This window comes from Orcinus orca, chromosome 6, assembly GCF_937001465.1.
Source record: "Orcinus orca chromosome 6, mOrcOrc1.1, whole genome shotgun sequence".
In the NCBI taxonomy this organism is placed as follows: Eukaryota; Metazoa; Chordata; class Mammalia; order Artiodactyla; family Delphinidae; genus Orcinus; species Orcinus orca.
Genome location: NC_064564.1, coordinates 83,973,916 through 83,996,863, shown reverse-complemented (window position 1 = coordinate 83,996,863; position 22,948 = coordinate 83,973,916). Strand labels below are relative to the sequence as shown.

General features: G+C 53.0%; 2 protein-coding genes and 1 long non-coding RNA gene across 4 annotated transcripts; 1 reads left to right on the top strand and 2 right to left on the bottom strand.

Annotated features, from left to right (window-relative positions):
• Window positions 1-213: 213 nt before the first annotated feature.
• LOC125964594 (uncharacterized) lies at window positions 214-9,197 on the bottom strand. Its single transcript, XR_007477742.1, has 3 exons — window positions 9,117-9,197; window positions 2,621-2,786; window positions 214-1,736 (listed from the first exon to the last, which is right to left on the bottom strand). It is a non-coding gene; the product is annotated as an uncharacterized LOC125964594 (long non-coding RNA).
• On the top strand, window positions 8,041-15,493 carry CD72 (CD72 molecule). Its single transcript, XM_012533612.3, has 9 exons — window positions 8,041-8,335; window positions 8,445-8,552; window positions 9,146-9,217; window positions 9,832-9,921; window positions 10,259-10,594; window positions 13,115-13,263; window positions 13,922-14,037; window positions 14,738-14,887; window positions 15,149-15,493. The coding sequence occupies exons 1-8, from the start codon at window positions 8,254-8,256 to the stop codon at window positions 14,880-14,882; spliced, it is 1,098 nt and encodes a 365-aa protein (XP_012389066.1). The 5' UTR covers window positions 8,041-8,253; the 3' UTR covers window positions 14,883-14,887; window positions 15,149-15,493.
• TESK1 (testis associated actin remodelling kinase 1) lies at window positions 15,431-21,164 on the bottom strand. 2 transcript variants are annotated; one of them, XM_004271403.4, is made up of 10 exons: window positions 19,533-21,164; window positions 19,287-19,408; window positions 19,108-19,156; window positions 18,427-18,573; window positions 18,008-18,090; window positions 17,751-17,841; window positions 17,420-17,503; window positions 17,179-17,268; window positions 16,931-17,045; window positions 15,431-16,595 (listed from the first exon to the last, which is right to left on the bottom strand). In XM_004271403.4, the coding sequence occupies exons 1-10, from the start codon at window positions 19,749-19,751 to the stop codon at window positions 15,709-15,711; spliced, it is 1,887 nt and encodes a 628-aa protein (XP_004271451.1). In that variant the 5' UTR covers window positions 19,752-21,164; the 3' UTR covers window positions 15,431-15,708. The 2 variants fall into 2 exon arrangements, with proteins under 2 accessions (XP_004271451.1, XP_033286966.1); XM_033431075.2 differs by lacking the exons at window positions 18,008-18,090; window positions 19,108-19,156; window positions 19,287-19,408; window positions 19,533-21,164 and having other exon boundaries at window positions 18,427-18,566.
• Window positions 21,165-22,948: the final 1,784 nt, after the last annotated feature.

Sequence of the window (22,948 nt, the reverse complement as noted above, 5' to 3'; positions counted from 1 at the left end):
TCATTGTGGTGGCTTTTCTTGTTGCGGAGCATGGGCTCTAGGCGCGTGGGCTTCAGTAGTTGTGGCATGAGGGCTCAGTAGTTGTGGCGCACGGGCTTAGTTGCTCCGTGGCATGTGGGATCTTACCCGACCAGGGCTTGAACCCCTGTCCTTTGCATTGGCAGGCGGATTATTAAGCACTGTGCCATCAGGGAAGTCTGTAACTTTTAAATATACAATACAATATTATTAACTATAGTCACCATGCTGTACATTACATTCCCAGGACATTTTTTTTTATGACTGGAATTTTTATAGTATGTAAATTTAGTCAAGAATTGACTTCATATGTACTCATATGAAGAAAGTTATACAATATAATTAAAAGATACAAAGCAAAAGTAGGACAAACAAGAGAGCTTCCCAGGTGGCGCAGTGGTTGAGAGTCCGCCTGCCGATGCAGGGGACACGGGTTCGTGCCCCAGTCCGGAAAGATGGCACATGCCGCGGAGCGGCTTGGGCCCGTGAGCCATGGCCGCTGAGCCTGTGCGTCCGGAGCCTGTGCTCCGCAACGGGAGAGGCCACAACAGTGAGAGGCCCGCGTACCGCAAAAAAAAAAAAAAAAAAAAAAAGACTTCATATGTACTCATATTAAGAAAGTTATATAATATAATTAAAAGATACAAAGCAAAAGTGGGACAAACAGAAAATGCAACCATCTCTTTGGCGGTGAAAGTGCTGAATCCTAACCACTAGATCACCGGGGAACTCCCTCAACCCTCCCTCTTCCCTTCCCTTGGAAGGGAAGATAAAATATCAGAAAAAAATGTCAATGCTTCCAAAATTAAAGTATACCATTAAGATAGTTCCAATTTGTATCTCAAAGAAGAGTCAAGGACAAATATTTTAAAAGAAAAAGAGAAATTTGCCTTACCAAACATCAGAACATGCTCTAAGACCACTTAAATCAATAAGTAAAAGGGAATCAATAGGTAAACAGGAATCCCAAACTAGGTGTTTGTGTATAAGGGAACATGGCAATTCAATTCATTGGAGAAAGGATGATATAATAAGAAATGGTCCTGGAACAGGAGGCCGTCCTTACTGAGAGAGGAAGCTGGGCTGGGACTGTGTACCAGCTGGGCTTTTGTTCCAGAGCAGTGGCACCTGGTCAGGGAGGGCACAGCTTCTCTTGCAGGACACTCACAGCATCACAGCTGGAGGTAGTGAGAGACTGACTGGGCTTCCAGGCTGTCTTCATGGGTCTGGCTTATCCCTGCCCTCCCACTTTCCATTCGCCTTGCCTCCCCAGCTGCCTGCCCTGCAGACTCCAAACTCCAGCATCAGAAGCAAAGATAATGACCTTTCACAGACCGTTTAACTAGTTCTTATAAGTGCATTAATTGGGTAAGGGCAATTTCCTGTAACAAATCTCTGAATTGAAAAAAAATTATGTGCATGTACGTATATGTGTACACATACCCTAATGGTCTATTTCTCTGCACCATTTTTTATTGAGATATAATAACATTGTGTAAGTGTAAGGTGTACAATGTGTTGATGTGATACATTTATATGCTGCATTATGCTTACCACCATGGTTAGCTAACACCGCTATCATGTCACATAATTGTCATTTCTTTTATGTGGTGAGAACAGTTTGAGCCTTGACTGGCATACTAGATGAAGGACATGTAAGTATTCATTGTATTATTCTTCCAAGTTTCCTCTAGGCTTCGAATTTTCAAAATAAAATTCTGGGGGGAGAAAAAGAATACAAATGATCTAACATCAAAAGAAGAGCAAATCCAACTGGTTAACAAACATGAAAGTATGTTAAAATTCACTAGGAGTCAGGGACATGCAATTTAAAGTAATAAGGAGGTACCACTTTACGTCCATGGTGGAAAACTGGGGCTCAAAGCCATTGGGAAATGCTGAGAGCCAGTGTAGACCATGTGCCCTCAGTTAGCCCCCCAGGGTGAGGTTGCTAGGGGGTACACCAGTTCCCACCAGTCATCGGTTGAGCTGCTCTGGTGCGAGGTACTGATTTCCAGCACTTTCTCACTGCCTGCCAAAGAAAAGCTGCAAAGATGCTGGCAGTTGGAAGCCAGGCTGAAGCACACCAAGTGGAAAGACCAGGGGGTCAGGGATGGCTGAGGCTCTGTGTGCTTCTGCCTGCATCACTCAGATCCACTCATGCCCCTCCTTAGGTCATGCTGTCACTGCTTCTCCAAGGTCACAATTTCTTAAAAGTGGAGGAGGAAAGAGAGGAAGAAAACCTTACACTAGGAGGGTTAGTGGGATAAGCTACACTACTGTAGCTGGCGCTAAGGCTGCAGCGGAGATTCTTCCTTCTCTCCATCCATTCTAGACTCCCCCTCGCTCTCAAGCAGCACTTGATGCTGGTCTAGATGGCTTGTCTGGTGGGTAACCCAGACCTTCATTTCCAAGGGGTCGGAGCTCCGACAACTGTGTCCTTTTCAGGCTGGGGTGGTCACTGTTGCCCATATGTGGATAACGTATCACTGGGCACGAAGCACCAAGGGGTGCCCACGACTCTCCTGCGTGCAGGCCCGCTCCCCCTGCTCGCGATAGGTAGCAGCAACCCCATCTCCCCGTGATCGTCAGGCTGGCTTACCTGCCAGGATAATCCCCCTGCCCCAAGTGTGTGAGAGGGTCGGAGCCAGGCACAACTGCTAAGCGTGGGAGGCTCCGGGCACCACATGGACTCTCTCTCTGCATCCTTTCGCTTCTGCTCCCACTGCTACCTGAGTGCTCATCTCCATGTTCTCCCACTGAAATTCCTGAGAACGAAAATTTGATAAGCTCACATCCTCTCTGATTTCCAGGCCAGGCCACCCCAGAGGCCACTGGCTGGTCTCTGAACAGGCCAGCCTTGAGTTTGCTGTACACTTGGTTATCTCAGTCAGCTGAGGTCAGAGGGGTTGGAGGTCACATAACACAATTTTGGGGGTCTAGGGCTGCCTCATCAGCAGGGGTTTGGCCCCCCTTAGAAGAGGCTGTAGGTGTGGCCGGCACAATGTCTGGCATATTTGGTAAAGAAGCTGTAGTCCTATGGGACAGCCTTTTGTCACCAACCCTCCTAGTCATACGGTTAATTCATAATGAACTTATAGCCCACTGAGTGTAGTTTCCTAATTTGTAAAATAAGTGGGTCAAACTAAGATCCTTCTAGCTCCAAAACGACTGATAACTGTCTCTCCTCTCAGACATTTATACATAAACTATTTTTAAGCCAGGACTGCCTCCAACCTATGCTTATGTAATTTATTTTTTGAGCCCCAAGTTTCATTTTTCAACAGATTCTAGCTGTTTTATTTATCTTTATTATATTTCAGTCTGTGGTTGGAGCCATCATTTTGCTCTGCTGCAATGTTTGAATCATGAGTTTGCCTTTTGGTGTATTTGCTTTTCTTTTTTTTTTTTTTTTTTGCGGTACGCGGGCCTCTCACTGCTGTGGCTTCTCCCGTTGTAGAGCACAGGCTCCGGACGCGCAGGCTCAGCGGCCATGGCTCACGGGCCCAGCCGCCCCGCGGCATGTGGGATCCTCCCGGACGGGGGCACGAACCCGTGTCCCCTGCATCAGCAGGCGGACTCTCAACCACTGCGCCACCAGGGAAGCCCTATTTGCTTTTCTTTAGAGCTCTGTGCCATCAGCATATATGAATGTGCTTTCTGTGTCACCATTCAAGACAGGGCCAAGCAGAGGCCTAGGGCACTCACTGGAGACCTATTGGCACTCTGCCTTCAGTGATCAAAGAGCTGCACGAATCCCCTTAATAGTGCTGTCAGATGGCCCACAGTCCTCCCTCCTGACTCTGAAGCTATTTCAACAGACTTCTAGCGATGCTTTTGCTAAAATTAACACCTACTATGTCTCCAGCCATGAACCCCTTGAGTGATGTCAGATATCATCTAGAAAATCCCATATTTTACAGATAGGAAATTGTGACTTGCCCAAAGTCACACACTGTGGCAGGGCTGGCTTCTTTATCTATGCCATGTTCTTTCCATTACATCATGCTTCCTCCACAGTTCAGGAAACTTATCTCTTGCTGCCATCACAAATTACCACAAATTTAGCGGCTTACAAAATACAAGTTTCTTATCTTACAGTTCTGTTGGTAAGAGGTATGACACATATTTCACTGGATTAAAGTCAAGGTGTCAGCAGGGCTGGTTCCTTTCTGGGGGCTCTAGGTGAGGATGTGTTCCTTCGTCTCTTCCAGCTTCTAGAGGCTGCCTGAGTTCATCAGCTCGCGGTTCCCTCCCTCTAGCTCCAGAGCCAGCATCTGCAGGTGGAGTTCTTCTCATGTCATATCTCTCTGCCCCTCCTTCCATGGTTGCACCTCTTTCTTCCCATGGCCCTGAAAGCTTCATCCTTCCAAAGACTTGTGATTAGATTGGCCTCCCGGGATAAAACAGGATGATTTCCCCATCTAAAGGTCCTTAACTTAATCACGTTAACAATTTTATCAGGTAAAGTAACCTATCCTGTCCACGGGTTCTGAGGATTAGATTGTGAACATTTGGGGGAGGCCATTTTTCTGCCTGTCACACGCTATCTGTAGATTAGGACCTCCTGGAGTCAGTCAGTGGGTTAAGGTAATGAAGATGGACAGAACCTGACTTTCAGAGTCTCAGGAGACTTCCTTGACTTCCTGATGTTGGCTGGACTTCACGAAAGTTTATATAGATGAGCCCCTTTTTAAAAAAAAAAAATTTACTTCACTGCACCAGGTATTACTTGCAGCATGAGGGATCTAGTTCCGTGACCAGGGATCGAACCTGGGTCTCCTGCATCAGGAGTGTGGAGTCTTAGCCACTGGACCACCAGGGAAGTCCCTAGATGAGCCCCTTTCCACACGACACATTCTTTCCCGAGGCCCTCATAGCTGGGCTCCCTCCTCTTGTTTACTGTAGAACCACTCCCTGAAATAAGCATGGAGGGGTCAGGAGAGGGCAAGAAATGGGCTTTGGTGTTTGTCCTCTAGGATCTCAGATGAAATTATGATCCTGGAAAAGCTGAAATGTACAGCACTGGCCCCTCAGCTCTGAGAAGGCCCCAGGCATTCCTGACATTTGGGTAGGTGAGGTGCAGCTCAGAGTTACAGCTGTCCTTTCTGATGTCCAGCCTCCAAAGGAAATGTACATGTCAATATCGCAAAGACCCCATGTGGCACACATGGGGAAGGAGACGTACTCTGCTCTCATATCTTCTTCACAAAAGAAGGCCACACGATGGTCTAGGACTGAGGGAATGCAGAGTGTCATAAGGAGATGTGTATCCATCACCAAAAGAGCTAAAGAGGACAGAAACACAGACCGGCTGGCCTAAGACATCCAAGGCATTGTGGGCGTGCAGTTTAGCTCATCCAGTCCCATTTGGGCACCCTCCCTCCTAAAGCCTCCCCAAGGGTCAAGTTAGGCAGCATGCCCATTGATTCCTTTTTTGAGCACATACTCATTTGAAGATGGGTTTTGGCATTTTACCTGGCATCCAGGCCCTGTTGCACATGGGTTCTGAAAACTGGTACATTATCTCCAGTTTACAGAATTCCTGCAAGTGTTCCTGCAATTGATTCACACACACGCTGTCCTACGCCCCATGCCCTGTGCGCCACAGGTACCAGTACCCTGACCACGCCCCCTCACTCCTGCCACCAGCTGCTCTATGCACTCCCACTCACTCTCACAGGCCCCTGAGGCCCCCAGGGAGTCACCAGCACACGCCACTCTCACTGTCTGGGAGAGGGGGCTGGGGTGTTGCAAACTTTAATCAAGCAGGGACGGTTAACAGCTGCAGGGACACCCTAGGAAAGAGTGAGCCTTCAAAAGGATGTACTTATGGACTCTGTCCCCATGACCTTTTAAGACTTATGAAAATGACCTGTCATTTCCCGCCATGGAAGAAAACCACAGCCATCACATGCACCCTTCAGGCCCCAGAATCCTCCATGCTTAACCCTCCAGGCAGGCTTGGGCAGAGATGCTCGCTTCTCACAGATGCCCCAACAGACTGCAGAGACCTGGGGATGCGGGTGCATGCTTGCACACTCACACCCATGTGGATGTCTGCCTCTCCCCCCGACACGTTTCTCAGGTGACAAATGTGTTCTTCTGTGTCAGTGGGCACTTTTTCTGGGCAGGCTGGGTGGCACTGTTGGGCAGAGCTCTCATCAGACCCATAGGCCTATCACCCCTCCACACACCACTAACCGTACACTATGAGCTGCTAGCATGGGGGGAGGACCTCTTTCTCCTTCCTTTTTCCCCCCTGCAGCTGCGGGTTGGGGGAAGGGTTCTGAGGGGGAGGATGTCACCGACTCAGGGTGGGTTTTTCCCACCTCCATACCTTGTCTTGCCCCAGCCTCTTCTCACCCGCAGTGAGCCCTTGGGGGATCACATTCTGATAAAAAGAACTTTAGGGAGCCCTCTGCACCTCTGCTAAGCACGCACACCCTCCCCCCGTTTCCTCTCCTCCATCAGCCAGGCCTCTCAGTCCCTGGTCTTCCTCCACAAATGCCCCCTTTTTCACTGGGGCTGGGAGTAAAGGGACAGTTAGTTTCTGCTGTATAACAAAGTGAATCAGCTATACCTATACATATGTCCCCATATCTCCTCCCTCTTGCGCCTCCCTCCCACCCTCCCTATCCCACCCCTCTAGGTGGTCACAAAGCACCGAGCTGATCTCTCTGTGCTATGCGGCTGCTTCCCACTAGCTATCCATTTTACATTTGGTAGTGTATATATGTCCATGCCACTCTCTCACTTCGTCCCAGCTTACCATTCCTCTTCCCCGTGTCCTCAAGTCCATTCTCTACGTCTGCGTCTTTATTCCTGTCCTGCCCCTAGGTTCTTCAGAACCATTTTTTTTTTTAGATTCCATGTATATGTGTTAGCATATGGTATTGGTTTTTCTCTTTCTGACTTACTTCACTCTGTATGACAGACTCTAGGTCCACCTGAGGGACTTGTTAACGAAAGAATTTTACTAGGAAAGTATAAGAGAAGCCAAAACCGAACCAAGAAGAAAGCAAAACCTTGGCTGGTCCAGAGTCTGCCCGCTCAGAACCCAGCCCTGCTCTTTGCCTCCCCTCTGAGAAGCTGCAGTCCATCTTCATCCCCATGCAAGTCCTTTGCTCATCTGCTCCCTGACCCCCAACAAGGTGCATGAATAGTCAGTGCTGAAGGTTTTTCCAGAGGCACACAAACTGTGGTGTCCCTCACCCTCACCCTCAGCCCGGGCTTTCCCAGAGCTTCTGCCTCTTGGACTCAGCTTGCTGGGTTTGGCTCAGATACTGGAACACAGGGGTCACGTCAGTCTGCCAGAAGGCAGGATGGGACAAGGAGGAGGCTGACTGGCCACAGGTGTGATCATTAGGGCAACAAAGGTGGAGGAGGCCAGGGAAAGGCTGTGAAGCGAGAGTCTGGGGGTGTTTACACAGGACAGTCAGTTTGGTCCCAGATGCTCTGCATCCTCCAAAGCATTGCCTCATTCCCAGGAAAGGCTTTGGACTGAGAACGTCTCTGTGTGTGGGATTCTCAGCAGCTCTGTAGCACTACAGTAGAAGGGGAGCCGGGCCCACCCTGAAAGCCCCCAAACTGATGGAGAGAAAAGTCCCACCAAGTCAGGGACCCCCCTTCTGGGAACTCATATCTACTGGGAACCTCAGGATGAGGAGGAGGTAGGGCTCCACACTAGGACCCCTCAATCTGATGGGGAGGATGAAGCCCCACCCTGGAGCAACGATTAGGGAGATCCTCTTTGGTCAGTTGAGCACAAAAGAGCTCTGACTGCACACAGAAAGCCCATGGACTGGGCAGCCAGGAAAGAAGCTTGGAGCAAATCAGGGTAGTTGATGAGGGTGGGCATTCGGAGCCCAGCACTGTCAAGGTGGGTCTGGGATGCATGAAGGAGGAGCACAGGCAAGACACAGGGACAGGCCTGAGTATTGGTTCTGTGACACCCCCCAGCCCTGAACCCCATGCTCTGGACCTCAGGTTCCCCTCCCCTGCCCCTCCGGCTGGGGCTCAGGGATGCCGTCTGCTTCACTGAACCCATCTGTCTGAGACTGGGTCACATCTTCCTCTTTTGTGACTGGAAGTCACAGGGCAAAGCACTAAGCTGTGCAGTCACGCAGGGAACACAGAGCCTAAGAGTGTGAAGGGACAGAGGGGAGAGTGGCAAGAAAGCCTGGAGCCGGTGGAAGAGGAGGGAGGCGAGTGGGAGCAGAGGTGCTCAGGACCATGGCTGAGGCCATCACCTATGCAGACCTGCGATTTGTGAAGGCTCCCCTGAAGAAGAGCATCTCCAGCCGCCTAGGACAAGGTAAGGGTGGGTAAGGTGTCTCCTTGATTCTGCATCTCCATCCTCCTTGAAGATCCCACTCCCACCCCAGAGACCCCAATCCTGACGCCACCTTTTCTCTCCTCTCCAGACCCAGAGGCTGATGAAGACGGAGAACTCACCTATGAGAATGTTCAAGTGCCCCCAGGCCCAGGAGGACCCTCAAGCTTGGCTTCCGCTGGATTAGGGGACAAAGCAGGTCTGGAGAGCCCAGGGGATGTGTGTTTATGGGGGACTGTGTCTTGCGCTGGGGAGTCCACAGCATTCTTGGGAGGACAATACCCTTGGAGAAAGGCTGGGGATTCTCAGGAAGAGAATGAGCACCAATTATGGGAGCTAAGGAAGAATAAAGCTCCCAGCGGGTAAGGTGGAGATCCCGGTGGGGAGCTAGGGCTCCACGGAGGGATCAGGGCAGCCCTGTTGGGGAGCTGAGCGCGCGTGGGAAATGGGAAGTCCCGGGAGAGAGAAGAGAGGGGAGGGGGGAGGGGGGAGAGCACTCCCGGGGAGAGGGTTTTGGCAGGCAGACGAGGGCCCCCAGAGTAAAAGATAAAGGGAGACCCAGGAGGGCGATAGAGGGTCCCCAGGGAAAGGATAAGGTAAGACCCAGGAGGGACACGAGAGTCCCAGGGGAGATACGGAACTCCGGAGAGCGCTAAGGGTGTCCCAGAGCAGTGGCAGAAGGCACCTTAGGACAGACTGGGGTCTCGGCGCGGTGGAGGGGGTGAGTAGGGTGGGGAGAAGGGGTATTTCCTGGCTTTCCCACCTTCAAACTTGAGTCGATCCCTTCCGCAGGGGTCCAGTCGGAGCAGCCAACTGCCGCCTGGAGCCCCGTGACGTCACCAGCTGCCGGGCGGATTCTCCCCTGTAAGTACCTGGTCCTCCCCGCCCCGCGCGCGCCACCCGCTGCCCAGCTCCTCTCGGGCCAGCGAGTGGGGGCGGGGCGCGGCCTCGGGCTGGGCAGCCCTCCCCCACCAGGCCCCCCGGGGTGGTCGCGGAGTCAGGTGCTGGCACCGGTCCCCGCGGGAGGTGGTGCTGGGCCCCGCGGTGTGCAGGTCTGGCCCACGGATTGAGCCCGGGGCGCAGCCCTCCGGTCAGCCCGGGCAGCCCCGTGACACCCTCCCCTGCCGCTTTCACCCTCATCCTTAGAGAGATCTTTCCGACGCATCGACCCAGATCGTCTGCCCCCTTCCCCCTTACTATGGTCCCCATTCACGTACCCACCTCTCCGGTCTCCGTCTGAGATTTAGTTCCCCGTCCTACCAGGTAGTGCCCCTCAGTCCTTACCGGTAACAATCCCCAGCCCTTATTCGGGAACACCTTACCTCCACCACCTGCGGAAACTCTGCCAGACAGAAACCACCACGCGTGCTCCAAGTCCTCTGCGGGATGCTCCTTCCCGTGAATCTCCTCCACCCACACCCCCTCAGTCTATCAACTTTCGTGGGGCTCACGGCCCCCCAACCCACTGTCTCCCTAAGGCCAAGCATCCTACGTGCAGTACCTCCTCCTGGGCCTGCTCCTCACCTGCCTGCTGTTAGGGGTGGCTGCCATCTGCCTGGGAGTGCACTGTGAGTATGGCTGCCCCCCATTTCCCATTTCCCCCAGACAACGTTCTCCCCCACTCTCCCCAACAGCTGCCCTGCCTAGCAGGGCCCGGAATCACTACCACCACATCCTCAGCTTTCGTCTGGCTTCCAGCCAGGTCTGTTTCAGAGTGCCGTGACTTCCTAAATTGTCCTCACCTAAACCAGTACCTCCTTAAGCTTCAGGCAGTCAGATCTTATATTCCATTCCAGCCTGTTATGCAGAAAGTTGCAAGAAGCAGCAAAAGGACTGATGCTGAAGCCTCAGGGCACCAGAGCATGGCTGAAGATGTCCTCCAAATCTCTCTTTATGGCCAAACAGATTTCCAGGTGTCTCAGCAGCTCCAGCAGATGAACAGGGTTCTGGAAGCCACTAACAGCACCCTGAGGCAGCAGCTGCGCCAAAAGATAACCCAGCTGGGGCAGAGGGAAGAGGATTTGCAGGGGTCCAGGACGGAGCTGGCCCAGAGTCAGGAAAGACTACAGGTGGAACAGAAGGTTGGCCAGGCTACCAAAGAGCAGTTGCAGGCCTGCCAGTCAGATGGGGAGAAGACAAAAGAGGCCTTGAGAAATAAGGAGATACAAAGGATGAACTTGGAGCAGAGGCTGAGCAGCGTGCAGGACACACTGAAGCCCTTCTTCACATGCCCCTCACCAGGTATCTGCTCTGGGAAAAGGGAGATGGTAGGACCTGCCATGAAGGATGGATTGAAGTGAGGGGTCTATCTATCTATTAGGAAGCCACTGAGTTGTTCAGGAAAGGGGTAATGAACCAGAGTGCTGGCTGACATGACCTGTGCAGCCTGGGCCAACAGGGCGAAGGATCTAGCTGCATACTGGTTTTAGGGAGGGCTCACCCAGCTCTAAGGCTGATCCTGTAGGGGAGAAGAGGGTGGTAGCCAGCAGTGCAAATGACTGTCCAAAGCAGCAAACTCAGGGCTCACCTGGCTTGACATCAGTGTCAAGGATCTGGGAACCCCCTGAATTTGGATGTGAAATTGATTGTTCGCATGTTTTTCTAAAAAGAGGACCTGTAGCTTTAATTAATTCTCTCTACATCTGAGATTCCCCAAAAGATTAAGAATTACTGATGGATGAGGTACAGTCTGGGGCTGGGGCAAGGCAGCTGAAGCTCTCGCAATGAGGTGGGCAGGGATGTTGTAGGACAGGGAATTAGGGTGGAATGCTCATCCCTTTTGAAAGGAGGAGTCCAGCCCGTGTGTGGGGATGAGGGAGGGGGACACATAGAAGGTCTGCCAAAGTTGGCTGAAGTTGAGGCAGGGTCCCCAGCCCAACGGGACTGGAATGTCTATGGACTGGTTGTCTAGAGGTTAGGCTCTGTCTAGCTCAGGGGCATCTGGCTACTCCCCCAAGGCTTAAAACAGAGAGGTTATGTGCAGACACCCCCAGCCCTCATTTCTTTAACCTTCTCATTCTCTACAAGGCTCAGTTCCATGACAGTGCTGCCCCCTCCTTCCCCACAGCTGAACCCTAGACCTCAGCATCCCAAGCTGCTCTTCCGCTGAAAGGATGGCTTCGGGTCTTCACTCTGACCACGGCTGGCCCTCTATAGGCTTTCCACACACTTCTTCTTCAACCTCACGGAGGCCTCCAACCTGCTGGCTCCCCTGTTTCCTCCCTTCCCATCAGCCATCACCTGTCTTCACTTCTCTCTCTACCCATCTTGGATTTGGGGGCCCGTCACTTCAGCCAACCCGCTCACTCCTCGGCTCCATTGTCCTGGATGAATGCACATGCCTGCACCCAGGGGTGACAAGCTGTGCAGTCATTCTGCTTGGTGCCACAAATCTCTAGTCTCAGCTTCAGCTGGGGCCCCAGCACTGCCTGCCTTGGCAAATCTGCAGTGGTCGGCTGGCTCTCTGTACCCTACTACCCTCTCTCTCACTCTCAGCAGATGCCCTCCTCTGTCAGAGAGGAACACCCTCTATTTTTGATCAACAAATCTATCCATTTGCATTTTTCTCCATCTTCATGTCTTGCAAGGATAACTGCAACAGCTTGCTGAATGTTTTTCCTAAACATCCCCCCTCCAAATCCACTTTTCATGTTGCAGCCAGAGTAATCCTTTAAAAACAAAAATCTGATCATGTCATCCCAGTTAAGATCATGTCATTTCACTTAATTAATTACATCAAAAGTTACGGAATACATACTATATGTCTAGCACTGTACCCAGGCACTTGGGATACAACCAGAGTACAAAATGCTTCAGTGTAAAACCCTACATTGACTTTCTCTTGCTCATAATATAAAAATAAAAAAATCCTCAACCTGGCCTCCAAGGCCCCTGCCTACCTTTCAGCATGCTGCTTGTCCCCTCGCCCTCGTCCATTTGGCCACACCGACTTCTTTTTATTCCTTTAAGTTGCTGTTAGACAGTAACCTAAGGCGGTAGCTGGGTGGGGATGAGAAAACGTAGACAGAAGAGAGGGAGCTGGAGGAGAAGGAATGACTTTTGAGTGATGGAGGTAGGACAGATGGGACGAAGCAACGGAGGGAGGTGGGTTGGGATCAGGAGCATAGACTGGGGTGCGGGATGTTAAAGAAAGAGGAGGTTTATTTCTGACAGATAGTCAGGAAAAGAGGAACAGAGAAGAGACACATTTTTAGGTGGAGAGGAGGAAAATGGAGAGAGTTCACACGTCAAGTGTCTGAATTTCAGCAAAGCAGGCAGCAAGGTTGTCTACTTGTGGAAGAGTGGAGGGGAAGGTGGTGGCTAGCCGCTTGAGGAGTGTGGGAAAGTTTGAATATGCAGTGAGAAATGCTTTAGGGAGCCAATGAGATGAATGGGAGGCCTATTGAACACTTGTTTATCGGGGGCCCAGGTGAAGTTAGCCAAAATGGGGGAGTAAACGGCAATTGTTCAGAAATTGGGGATAGTACCACCAGTCCTTTTCAAATAAGCCTCCTATATTTTAAGGAGTAAAGTTGTTGAATGTTAAAGGATTTTTACTAAGTATGCACAGATATGGCATTTCCAGGGAAGGCAAGAAAGAAAGATTGCAAAGATTAAGGACCAGAAGTCAGTGAAGGCACTGAGGTTCGACCCCAGGGAACATTGTTAGCAACCAGATTGCTGAGTATTCACTTTCATCCCAAGTGTTGAGATCTCCCTCCTGGGTCTGGGCAGTGCTGTCACACTCTTTCTTCTTTTTAGATTCCTGCTGTCCCTTGGGATGGATACCGAATGAGAGGAGGTGCTTTTACATCTCAATTACCAAGAGAAATTGGGAGGACAGCCAAAGGCATTGTAAATCTCTGTCCTCTGAACTGGCCAAAATCAGCGACAAGTCTTATTCATATGGAGTAAGAAAACCCCTATTCAAAGACGGTATGGGTATTGTTGGGTAAAGGGACACGTGTCATCAATCAGGGATGGCAGTGCACACAGGGCGTGCGTCCCTTTTCCAATGCAGCTTCTCAGCACAGTGCTCCAAATGGCCCTATTAACTGATTAGGGTTGGCGTGAGAGTTGAAACTTAACGAGCCATCTTTACGTTAACCTGTTTCTCATCTCAGCTTTCTGGTCAGCTCTGGGCTGCTGAACAGGTTCTTTGACTCTCATGGCCTCTCAGGCAGACAGGTTCCATACCTGGTGGGCTGGATTGTAGGGATTGGTTCCTTGTGACCAGAACAGCCCACAGAATGACTCTTCTTCAAAGGCTGGCAGAAATTCTTACCCAGCATGTGTGTGTGCGTGTGCCTGCGCGCATGCACGCACGTGAACTGAAGGGTCAGCCTGCATCTGCAGGGTGGCACTTGAAGGATGCGGGGATGGTCACCGATGAGCCGATGTCATGCACCAAGGTCAGGCACAGTCCTCTTGCCAAAGCTCATAGCCTCTCTAGTGTTCATTTTCTTCCATCAGCCCAGGTGCCCTCCTCCCGACACCCCCTCCCTCCTCCTATTCCAATATTTCCCATCACTCCTCACACACCTCTGGTCTCTCCGAATCTCCCTTCAGTCTTATTATGCCAGAAGCTTACGTAAGGTGTTGGCACAAGGTGGTTCAGCTGAATCATACTGGATTGACTTCAGAAATCAGTTCTGGCAGTGGAGTGATGGTACAAGATACAATGGGTAAGTTTGTTAGGACTTTTGGGCAACAAAAATCCTCTATAATCCCTTCATAAAGACACAGTAATGAGATCTCCCTCCAGGTCCTACTCTCAAAACTTTTTCACAAATCAATGTTATAATTGCCCATTTGTCCACTTCTTCTATTTGATTAATAACAGGCAGGCTTGCTTTCTATTCTATCCCCAGTACCTAGCCGTCCCTGGCACGTGATTTAAAAAAAAAAAAAAAATTACCAGTTTGGGACCTATGTCATCTTTCTCTCAGGGGGCTAAGTTGAGGATTTAGCTAGGGCTTCACAGCTGGTAAAGAACCCCGGCCTTCTAACTTCTCAGTCCAGACAAGGCTACCCAAACTGAGGTTGTACTTTTTTAGTCAAGGCCACTTGGTATACCAGAGTTGCCCTAGGGAAGTGAGAAAGGAAGCAATGGGGTAACTTTGAGAATCAACCCCAGGGACCCTGAAACAGGGAGTTACCTAACTGGAGTTTCCATCTTTAGGACCTTGGGTGACATTTCCCCCTCCCTGGTCCTCTAGCCTCTTCGGGTTGGGGTCCAGACACCTGTACCTGAACCATCCCACACACGGCTTTAGGTAGGCAGGGTGAGTTAGGACTTGGGTTAGGTTTGTGCAGGGCAAGAGAAGGGAGGATGGGATAGGAGGGGGCCAGAACTTATCCCAGTGCTACATCACCACCCTTTAGGTATTATAGTCAAAGCCAAAGATGTACCAAGGTAGATGGCGAGTGGCAGGCAAGTCTGAAGGTAGAGGACTGTTATTCTTCTCTTCCCTCCATCTGTGAGCTGGAAGCTTTCAGGTATCCAGATGCGGACCGCTCTTTGCACTGAGCTGGGTAAGTGTCGGGGATGGGACTGAGGCGTGGGAGTCCGGGGGCAGAGGGTCTCAGGGCAGGGGCCCAGAGGCCAGGGGGAAAACTTGTTCCTGTAAGTGACAGCCATGTCCACAGCCTCCAGGCTGTGCTTATGTAAGGGGGTGCTGGGCAGGGGAGGCTGGCTATGTGGCTGTCCAGGGAGTTGGGGAGGAGATGGGCTGAGCTGGATGAGGTTCTTAGGGACAGTCAACTGTGGAGCTCCCTGATGCTTTAATCCTCCAGATACTCACGCCAACAAGAGCCTAAGCTGTAGCCTGCAGGTCCTAAGATCCACCGCCCTCCAGCGTGTCCTCACTCTGCCTGGACAGTGCCTGGCCAAGGGCTGATCCATGCCCAACATTTCTAGGCAAGCCTGCTGCCAATAGAGATCCTGTCCCAGAAACTGGACTGTTCCCAGGGAAAGTGTGAAGCAGCTTCTAGAAGAGATTTTGGCCTCCCCCAAAACCTCCCATAGTGGAATGGGTGGGGAGGGCGCACGGGCTGAGCGGATAGGGGCAGCCCGGAGCCAGCCAGGCAGTTTTATTGAAATATTTTTAAATAATTTGCACGTGTTAGTCTCGTGTGTCGGCAACGCTTTGTCTGGTTCAGTGATCCCCACGGGAGAGCAAGCTCAGGGGATGCAAAGGAAATGTTCTGTTCCTCAGGTCCATGCCGAGGTTCCCCTCTACAGGGAGAAGAGCTGCTCAGCCCATCCGGGGCTGGCACAGTCCAGCATGTGCTCTCTGTCCTCACAGGGCATCCTGAAGGCCAAGGGTGGAGGCCGGAGACCACAGGCCCCACTGCTAAGAGCGTGCCCCAGGCAGCTGCAGGCTGGTTGTGGGTGGCTTGGCATGGTGCCCCCGGTGGCAGAGGAGACTGCCCGCCTCGCAGTTCAGGTTGCGGTAGCGGGCCACAGCTGGTGTGGGGCGGGGGCACATGGACAGGAAGCCAAAGCTGAAGGGGCTGAGGCAGCAGCCAGGGCAGGGCAGCCCCTCCTCGGACTCCCGGGGGGCTGACGGGGGCGGCGAGGGTTCTGTCCGCTCCAGGGCTGCTGCACGGGGCAGGCTATGCTGGGCCCGGTTCCAGGGCTCCCCAGCCCAGCCTTGTGGGGAGTTCACCACCACGGCTGGGGGGTTGTTGTTAAGGGGGGCTCCTGATCTAGGGGACCAGGGCTGGGAGGCTGAGGAACAAGTGCTGATGAAGTTGTCTGTGGCCACGGCCAGGGGCAGCTGGGGAGCTGGCCCCGGGGCTTCTGGCTCAGGGCTACTGCCCTCACACTCCATCTTCTCTTCAGCCGAGGGGCCCACAGCAGGAGGGCCAGGACCTGGCAGTGCTGTTTCCATACGTCGGGGAAGTTCAGGGGATGATGGTAGTGAGCGGCAGCGGCGGGCAGGTGTCCCAGGCTGGACCAAGGTCTCTGGAGTGGTCACCAAGGGCAGCTGGGTGGAGGGCACTGGTGATGGTGGTACAAGGGGTAGGGGGGCAACTGGCTTGCTGGGTGTGTCCAGGAGCTTGATCTTGCCACCTCTGAGGTCTTCCCGTAGTGAAAAGGGGTTGACTCGAGTCAGATTGTCCCCCCAGTTGGGGGGCGATTCTGGCGATGGGGGCAGGAAGAGGTCTGACCGGCTTCGGGAGAGCCGAGGGTCTGGCCTGGGAAGTGTGGCAGAGGGGCCCCCTCTTAGAACAGACCCTGTAGACAGAGAAGTCTGTGGTCACTGTTCTCAGCATTGATCATAGTTCCCTGAGGGTCTCATTCACCAGGAGGCTGGTGGAACTAGAGCTGAGAAAAGGGAGTCCCACAGGGTGCTTTGGAAAGGGGGAGATGTCCCCTCCAGCCCCCTTTACCTCTTCTTTCCTTGTTCCCCTCCCTCAGGCTCTAGAATTAGAAAACTATCTTCTCTGAGATATCCTCTCACCCCACTCCCGCCCCCAGGCTCCTCAACTAATAAAAACACTTAGTCTCCCCGGGTGATTCTGAGTTCTAAGGAAGAGAGAGGCAAAAGGACCCCAGTTGTGCTCACTTACCCTGACTGTGTGCCAGGGGAGCCCTGAGGAGGGGGGCTGGCTCAGGCAGCTGCTCCAGGATCCATTCCAGGTGCTGGGTGATTTCAGTGAAGGGAGCACGAGTGCTAGGTTCCATCTGATGGGGAGAGACGGGCAGCTTCACTCAGTGCTCCAGAAGAGGGTCCCTGAGTTTCCTCCTGTCATCTGGGCCGGCTGCCCTTGTCAGATGGTGGGTGGGGGTGGGGGCAGGGAGGGAGTGAGGCTCTTACACTGCAGCAGTGGATGGCCAGGAGCAGGAAGGGCAGTGGGCAGTCATCCCCTACCAGGGTTCGGAAAGCAGGCACATCCAGGCCGAAGTCCTGTGGGGACAGAGAGGAGGGGCCTCCAGGTCAGCCTTCCTCAAGTTCTCCTGCTGTCCCCCAGTCAGGACCTCAACCTCCAGGGAACCCTCCCTGGTTATGATGTGCCTAGTCTGGAGTTCCTCCTTTTAAACCTGGACGCATCATTCACCTCAGTACGGGGTAGGTAGTCAGGGTCCGCAGGTACTCGTGCGATGAGCTCACAGAGGACAATCCCAAAGGCAAAGACGTCGGCCTAGGGGTAGGAGCGAGTGTCAGGGGGAGGCATTGACAGTTTCATGTAAGAATTTTGTCAGAATACGTCAGAATTTGGGGGAGTCTTGACAGTTTTCATGTGTTGGAAGGGGTGTGAGGGGTAAAGGGGATCTTGGGGGTCTTCTGAATTATCTGGTAGGGTTGCTGAGGAACTTGGGATGGAGCCTTATAAGAGTATCTCAAGGGTCTCTGGAAGGCCTTGGGGATCTGAAGGGTTGATATCTTACCTTCTCATCATACAGCTCACCCCGCAACACCTCTGGAGCCATCCAGTATGGGGAACCCACCACAGCCAACGGCTCCTTCCTTGCCCCTTCCCTGCAGGGGCAGGGGCAGAGTGGTCAGGAACATCCTACTCAGACACCCTCCCCAAACAAAAGGGGATGAGGTCAGCCCCCTCGCTATCCCAGGGGAAATGTCCCTGTGGGCTTCACTTAGATAAGGGGCATCTGGGAGATTTAGGGGGATGGGGCATTCACCTCACCTATACACAGGAATCTTTTCAGCCAGCCCAAAGTCGCCCACAACAGCTGTGAAGCCTCGGTCTTCCCGCCGGATCAGACAGTTCTGACATATACATATAGCATCCCCACATACCCATTACCTTCTGTTCTCTGATCTCCCAAAATGCACCCCAAGGACCCGTCACTCCAGAATAACCCCAACCCTCTCTGATCTCCCAGTTTTCCAACACACACCAATCTTGCAACATCATCCGTCACTCCAAACACAGCATGGTACCCAGTCCCTCAGAGCACTCCCCTCACCCCAGTCCCCCATTCTCCAGTGTCTTGCTGCCCCAACATCCTAATGCTGTCTATTATCCGCATTCCAATACCCACGGGCTAGTTACAATCTAATCTCAAATCCCCTTTCATGCCTCCACCCACCTGGCCAGCCTACCTTGGATGTGAGGTCTCGGTGGAATACACCTTTGGCATGCAGGTACCGCAGGCCGCGGGCGATGTCCAAAGCCAGGCGGAGCCTGACAGGCCAGGATAGGGGTTCGGGGGAGCTGAGCAGCTGTTCCAGGGTCCCCCCATTCATATACTGGGACATAGGGGTAGGAGAAGGGGAATGGATATCAAAGTTTCAGTCTGTTCTCTAGGTCTCCCACTTATAAGCCTGGGGACACTCAGGAGGATCACAAAGGTCAAGAGGGTGAGTCTGTGCCCTAGGGTCCCCCATTCATATCCTAAGGCTAGCATGTCCCACACAGGTGCACCTATTTAAATTTAAATTATTAAGTTTAAATAAAATTAAACATTCCGTTCCTGTCACACTAGCCACATTTCCAGTGCTCCTTAGCCACATGTGGCTAGTGGCTATGGTTTTGGACAGCACAGCTACAGAACATTTTTATCACTGCAGAAAGATCTGTTGGACAGCACCCTTCTAAAGGATAAAGAGGACTGGCACCAGCTGAGGCCTTTTATTTGTGGTTTGCCTGAAGGGAAGTTCAGGGAAGCCTCCCCCGGGTCCTGTTGCCTCTCATTACTCCTCTGTAGATGCACCAGGCCGCTGACTCTCTCTCCCCTTGGTGGTGGTTGTGGTGGAGTCCCCCCCTTCCTGGCCCATCCTCACCTCTGTAAGAGCGTGCAGCTGCCCTTGGTGCACACAGACCCCCATGAACCTGGAAGAGGATGGGAAAGATAGCAGTGTAGGCTGTAAGAGCCCCGGCCGCTCCACAGTTCCCACTTTTCCCGCGGGATCTTTCCCCTATCCCCCAGCAAGCTTCCCAGCAAGCGGCTGGGGCCGCTCACCTTAGAATGTTGGGGTGCCGGAGCCGGTTCATCAGCTGCACCTCCCGCAGCGTGTTTCCCCGGTTACTGGGGAGCCTGTTCATTTTCAGCACCATGACTTGCCCTGACTGTCGGTGCCGAACCTGGGGGCAGCAGGGGATGGCGAGTCCCGCGCAGGTCGGGCGGGTCGCCAGGGTCCGGGCCCCCTAGTTTCAGCCTGGCGTCGAAGTCTCGGTCCCGCCCCTCTGCCCTCTCTGCTGGTCCTACCTTGTAGACCTCAGAGAAGAAGCCGGCCCCGATCTTCTCGGCGCAGTGGAAATCGTCCACGCGCGCCAGGCTGGACACGGCGCTGCGGAGAGCCCGGTAGGAGGAGGGGCGGCCCCGGCCCGGGCCTCCGCCCGCGCCCCCGGGCCCCGGAGGACCCTCCCCCGGCGCCTCTCCGGGCCCGGGCCCTGGGCCCCGTAGTGGGGGCCGTTCCCCGGCCATGGCCGGGCCCCCAGCCCGGGGCCTGCCTCACATGGCAGGGTCCCCGGGGCCCGGGCAGGCCGCGCTCGCCATGGGAGCGGGCCCAGCCCGATCAGGGGCGCAGGGGCTCCCGCTCCCGCCCAGGAGAATGGAAGATACGCCGAAGATCCTGGGCCCGCCCCCGCCGCGCCGGCTTGCTGGGCCCGGGTGGACGCCGCTCCGCTCCGCTCCGCGCAGGGCCTGGGACAGGGCCTGGGCCTGGGCCGGGCGGTGGCGGTGGCGCTCCCGGGCGCCGGCGGGCAGGCGGGCGGGCTCCCCACAGGCGGAGGCGGGCGGGCGGCGGCTGCTCAGCTTCGCCGCTGGGGCTCAGGCTCCGCGGCCTGCCGGGGCGGGGCTGAGCCGGGCCTCTGCTTAACTCCTTCGAGCCCGGCCTCCGGGCAGCGGCCACGCCCCCTCAGGTGCGCACCCCGCAACCCGAAGCCCTAGGCGAGTGGGTCTGCGACGTCGGGGTCAAATAAGTTCAGGCCTGAGCTGAATAACTGAAGGGAATTCAGGGCTGATTGTGCGTACGCGCAGCTCAAATGTCTTTTAGCTGCCCTGGGAATCCTTTCTCCCCTCCCTCCCTCAGGTCACTGTCGGTTGAGGGTCTGGCTCCGGAAGCCGCCAGATTCCTGGGCTCCAAGGACCGGCAGGGCAGAAAAGTAGACCACTCTGGCCCAGCTACAGTCGGAGGTAGCCCAGCAACCTACCCGCCTTCCCAGCCTCTGCCCTGGCCCAGCCTGCCCATTTCCCAGTTCTCGACCTTTACACCTTAAACCTCTGGACTCCCTGACACTTTCTACCTTCTCGGGCGGTTGTGATGCCCCGGAGCTGTAGTGAGCCCTTGGCCAGCCCATTCCGGGTGTGGCCCCGACTCCTTCTCACTCCATCCCGCCTCCCTTGAAAAAAGTTCAGATTCCAGAGCCTCTGTCAAGTGACCACCCAGCCTGTACCTTACTCTTACTATTTCGTCCAAATGCCCCTCTCTCTCAAAAGAGAAGCCTCGACCTGTAGGGAAGCCCCTCTTTGCGCAAGATCCCACCCCTTGGCAAAACCCCGCCCCTCAAGGAGCTGTTCCCCTCGGAGACCCCTCTCTTTTTCAGTGAGACCTCTCCTCAGTATGGCACTGCCACCATCAGTGTGTACCAGAATCCCTCAGGGCGACACCCCTCCTTTGTGTGTTCCTCCTACCCAGTGAGACCCCACCTCTCAGAGTGACTCCACCAGTCATTGTGACCCCTCCTCTCGACGTGAGTCCGCCCCTCAGTGTGACCCCTCTAGGCAGGTACCGCCCGCATCACGTAGGAATCGGGTCTGCCCCCTCAGGCGGGAGGAGGACCTGCAACCAGCCTCTAAAGCGGTGCGGGGCCCTGAGTGCGCACGCAACGTTTCAGGACCCTGTGCGCTCGCCGTACCCAACGCTTTCGGTTCTCCGCTGGCTCCTCCCCCCCGGTCATCGGCGGAATAGCCAATCATCGTCGGGGATGGGTGACGTCACTCGATCCCGGCGACTGGGCTGGGTCTAGCGGTGGTGGGCGTCAGTGAGCCGCTTGCCACCTAGCGGCGGCGTGGAGGGAGGCAGGTGGGCCTCTGGAGTCAAACGGGCTGCGACAGAGCTTGAGGGAGCGAGGCTGAGTTCTTTTCAAGTATTCTAAAGTACTATATTTCTATTTCTGTGGTAAGCTAAAAGGAAAATTAATTGCACAGTCCGCGTCCGTGTGGGTGACCGCCTTCTGACAGAGTCCTGTCCCATGTTTGTAGAGAGTTAGAGTCTCAGCAAAACAAGCTCATTCATCACATTAAGTGTTAACATCTACAACTATGTAATTTGTAAGTTTGTTTTCTATAGTCGTATAAGATCTGTAAACATTAGGAATTTATGCCTCCTTTTGTTTAAGTAATAGAATAATTTAATCGACTCGTGTCTGACACTTTACCCAAGTTTGAGAATATCTATAGCTGGTAATAGTAATTCTAAGCAGAGGAGCCAGGTTCCTGTTTTAGACAGATTATTGTGGTTGTATGGAGGCAGGGAGACTAATTAGGAAAGAGGTGCTGACAATGCTTCTGGTGAGGAGAGGATGAGGACTGAACTAGGGTAGGGATAATGGGGAAGGGGAGGAGGAAACAATCACCTAGAATGGGAAGACTTGATTGATCAGTATCCAAAGTCAGTCAGTCCTGTAGAGAGAAAGAGCATCAGCCAGGATAATTTTAAAGTTTCTAGCTTAGATGACTGAGTATCAACTGAGATAAAGAATCCAGGAGGAGGAAAGGTTGGGGGTGGGGGAGGTAGGTGATTGCCATGAACGAAGGGGTGATGTGATGGTAAAGAAAACTGAAGGTGGTTGCCATTATCCAAGTAGGGAAGGAGAGATAGGCTGACAATGGACTTCTAGGGAACACCAACAGTATTAAAGTGTGGGTGGATGAAGTCCATGAAGGAGACACAAGAAACATGCTGAAATATAGGAAGAGAATTTTTTTTTTGAGAGTGTGTAAAATTCTTTATTTAGAACAATAAAGCATAAGTGTTTATAATGTAATTTCAAATTCAAACCTGTGTATGAAAGGGTCAGGATTTTACCTGTTTTAAGAAGTACACATACAGTATACACATCACATTTTACAACCTTTTTTATTTAACTAAAGTCATAATAAAACTGTTTAGAATAGAGTTGACATATTTACATTACAATATGCAAACTCCAGTCTATGACTGAACTAGCAATATATCTGTGCATCCATCTGAATGTCTGAATACTTTTCAAGTCCACTGATTTAAAAAATAGTGGCGGGACTTCCCTGGTGGTCCAGTGGTAAAGAATCCGCCTTCCAATGCAGGGGACGCGGGTTCCATCCCTGGTCAGGGAACTAAGATCCCACATCTACAAGTACTGAGCCCACGCGCCCTGGAGCCCGTGCGCCACAACTAGAGAGAGAAAAACCTGCACACCACAAGTAGAGAGAAGCCCATGCATCTCAGCGAAGAGCCCACGCTGCAGTGAAAGTTCCCGCATGCCTCAATGAAGACCCTGCGTGCCTCAACGAAGACCTGACACAGCCAAAACAAAAAACAAAACAAAAGAACACTGGTGGCAAGTGGAATCCAAGGAATGGAGAGTTTAGGAAAAGTGGAATAATGAACAGTATTAAATAGTGCAGAGGGGTGTGCTAAG